Below are 1,471 nucleotides of genomic sequence, written 5' to 3'. Positions count from 1 at the left end.
GACACCTTTCAAATAAATAACCATCAAATTTATGCTTTCATCTCGATTCTCGAACATGTCAGATTCAGATTCGACAGGGTCGTTGGACCTACGCCTCCCCTTGTAAACGGGAAGACAATCGGACATGATTATTAAGAACATTGGTACACCCATTTTAATTACATTGATAAGCTACAGTCTAATTCTTTTGTTCCATTCATATTAAGTACCGAGATCTTGCTTCCACAAGAAGCTGATAGTGCGAAATTTCGTTTTACTTAAACCTATGGATAAGTCGATTCATATATCTCTTCAGCGCAAGAAAAAAAGTAAAAGTCCAGAGTCACCAAAAGAATTGACTTGAATTGTGTATAATACTAACATATAAAAAGAATAATAAGAGGAAGCCCACTAACAAAAATGTCGATTGGCTTCCGACTCCAATCATAAATAAATACTCAAGAACAAAAGAAAAATGAACTGAACTGAACTTCGTCCGTGTTTTGTCGAAGTAAAGAATGATGAAAAATGGTATAAAAGCTAAGTTAATTTTGTAGAATTATTGTTACTTTCAAACTTCAAAGGGATGGATTATGATGATGCGTGGTTTTTAGTAGATTGATCAAATTGATGAAGACATCAATGTCACAAGCAATCCTCAAAGCCCCTTCGTATGAGTGTCCGTATTCTTCTTCTGACAATCTCAGTAGATCCTCAAACATTGGATGGTTTAACAAGTTAGCCTCAACCTCTAGCTTGCGCTGACTCTCTTTATCCTTACCTACATAAACCCGAACTTTTCCTTCTTCTGGTAATGCCGATGTTCTTGAAGACGCAAAGTTCTTGGATCCGCCACATAGTAGCTTCTTCACCATGCCTCTCATTCTCTTTTGATGAAAATGATATTAATTAAAATTCAGATTTTGGGTTTACCCTCTATAAGATGATGTTGATGTGTGTGTTGTGTTTCGTAAGATAATATAATGAATGTATATATATATATGTATTGACAAGTGTTGTTGGGTTTACGTAGTGAACAAGAATAAGAAGAAGGGGAGAATGGTCGAACGTTTCAACGGAGAAGCTGCGGAGAATGGAAACGTATGTCGCACCGGTTTAAATAGACTAAACCGAACTATTGGTTTTGTATTGGCATAACCTACTTCCACAATTTTAACCTCGAAGCAGTCGACGAAAATACAAATGATAAGTATTACGAATTCTTCACTCAACTAAATTAAGTTAAATCACGAAATTCCAAGAACAAAATATTAATGTCTGAACTCGTTCAATTGTTAATTTCGGTTCGGCGATTAGAACCAGACTAATTGATTTCTGTTGATCCGACCGACTCGAGGATAAAAAGAAGAATCCAGCGGTTTGGCAGGTAGGAATGGAGGTGACTCGACGTGCTCCTTTTTAATCATATTATCATTTTTAATACAGTCTTCGTGAATGGGTACATAGTTATTCTAGTATTGTTTTGCCAACT

The 1,471-nt window shown here is 36.0% G+C and overlaps 1 protein-coding gene across 1 annotated transcript; it reads right to left on the bottom strand.

Annotated features, from left to right (window-relative positions):
- Positions 1-557: 557 nt before the first annotated feature.
- On the bottom strand, positions 558-919 carry LOC106316879 (auxin-responsive protein SAUR71). Its single transcript, XM_013754749.1, has one exon. The coding sequence runs from the start codon at positions 861-863 to the stop codon at positions 558-560; it is 306 nt and encodes a 101-aa protein (XP_013610203.1). The 5' UTR covers positions 864-919.
- Between the last annotated feature and the right edge of the window lie 552 nt (positions 920-1,471).

This window comes from Brassica oleracea, chromosome C9, assembly GCF_000695525.1.
Source record: "Brassica oleracea var. oleracea cultivar TO1000 chromosome C9, BOL, whole genome shotgun sequence".
NCBI lineage: Eukaryota > Viridiplantae > Streptophyta > Magnoliopsida > Brassicales > Brassicaceae > Brassica > Brassica oleracea.
Note: the sequence above shows the minus strand (reverse complement) of the source record. Positions and strands in the feature narration are given on the sequence as shown.

Bases quoted from the DNA above. Each gene is read 5' to 3' on its own strand.
- LOC106316879 (XM_013754749.1), bottom strand. From the start codon at position 863: ATGAGAGGCATGGTGAAGAAGCTACTATGTGGCGGATCCAAGAACTTT.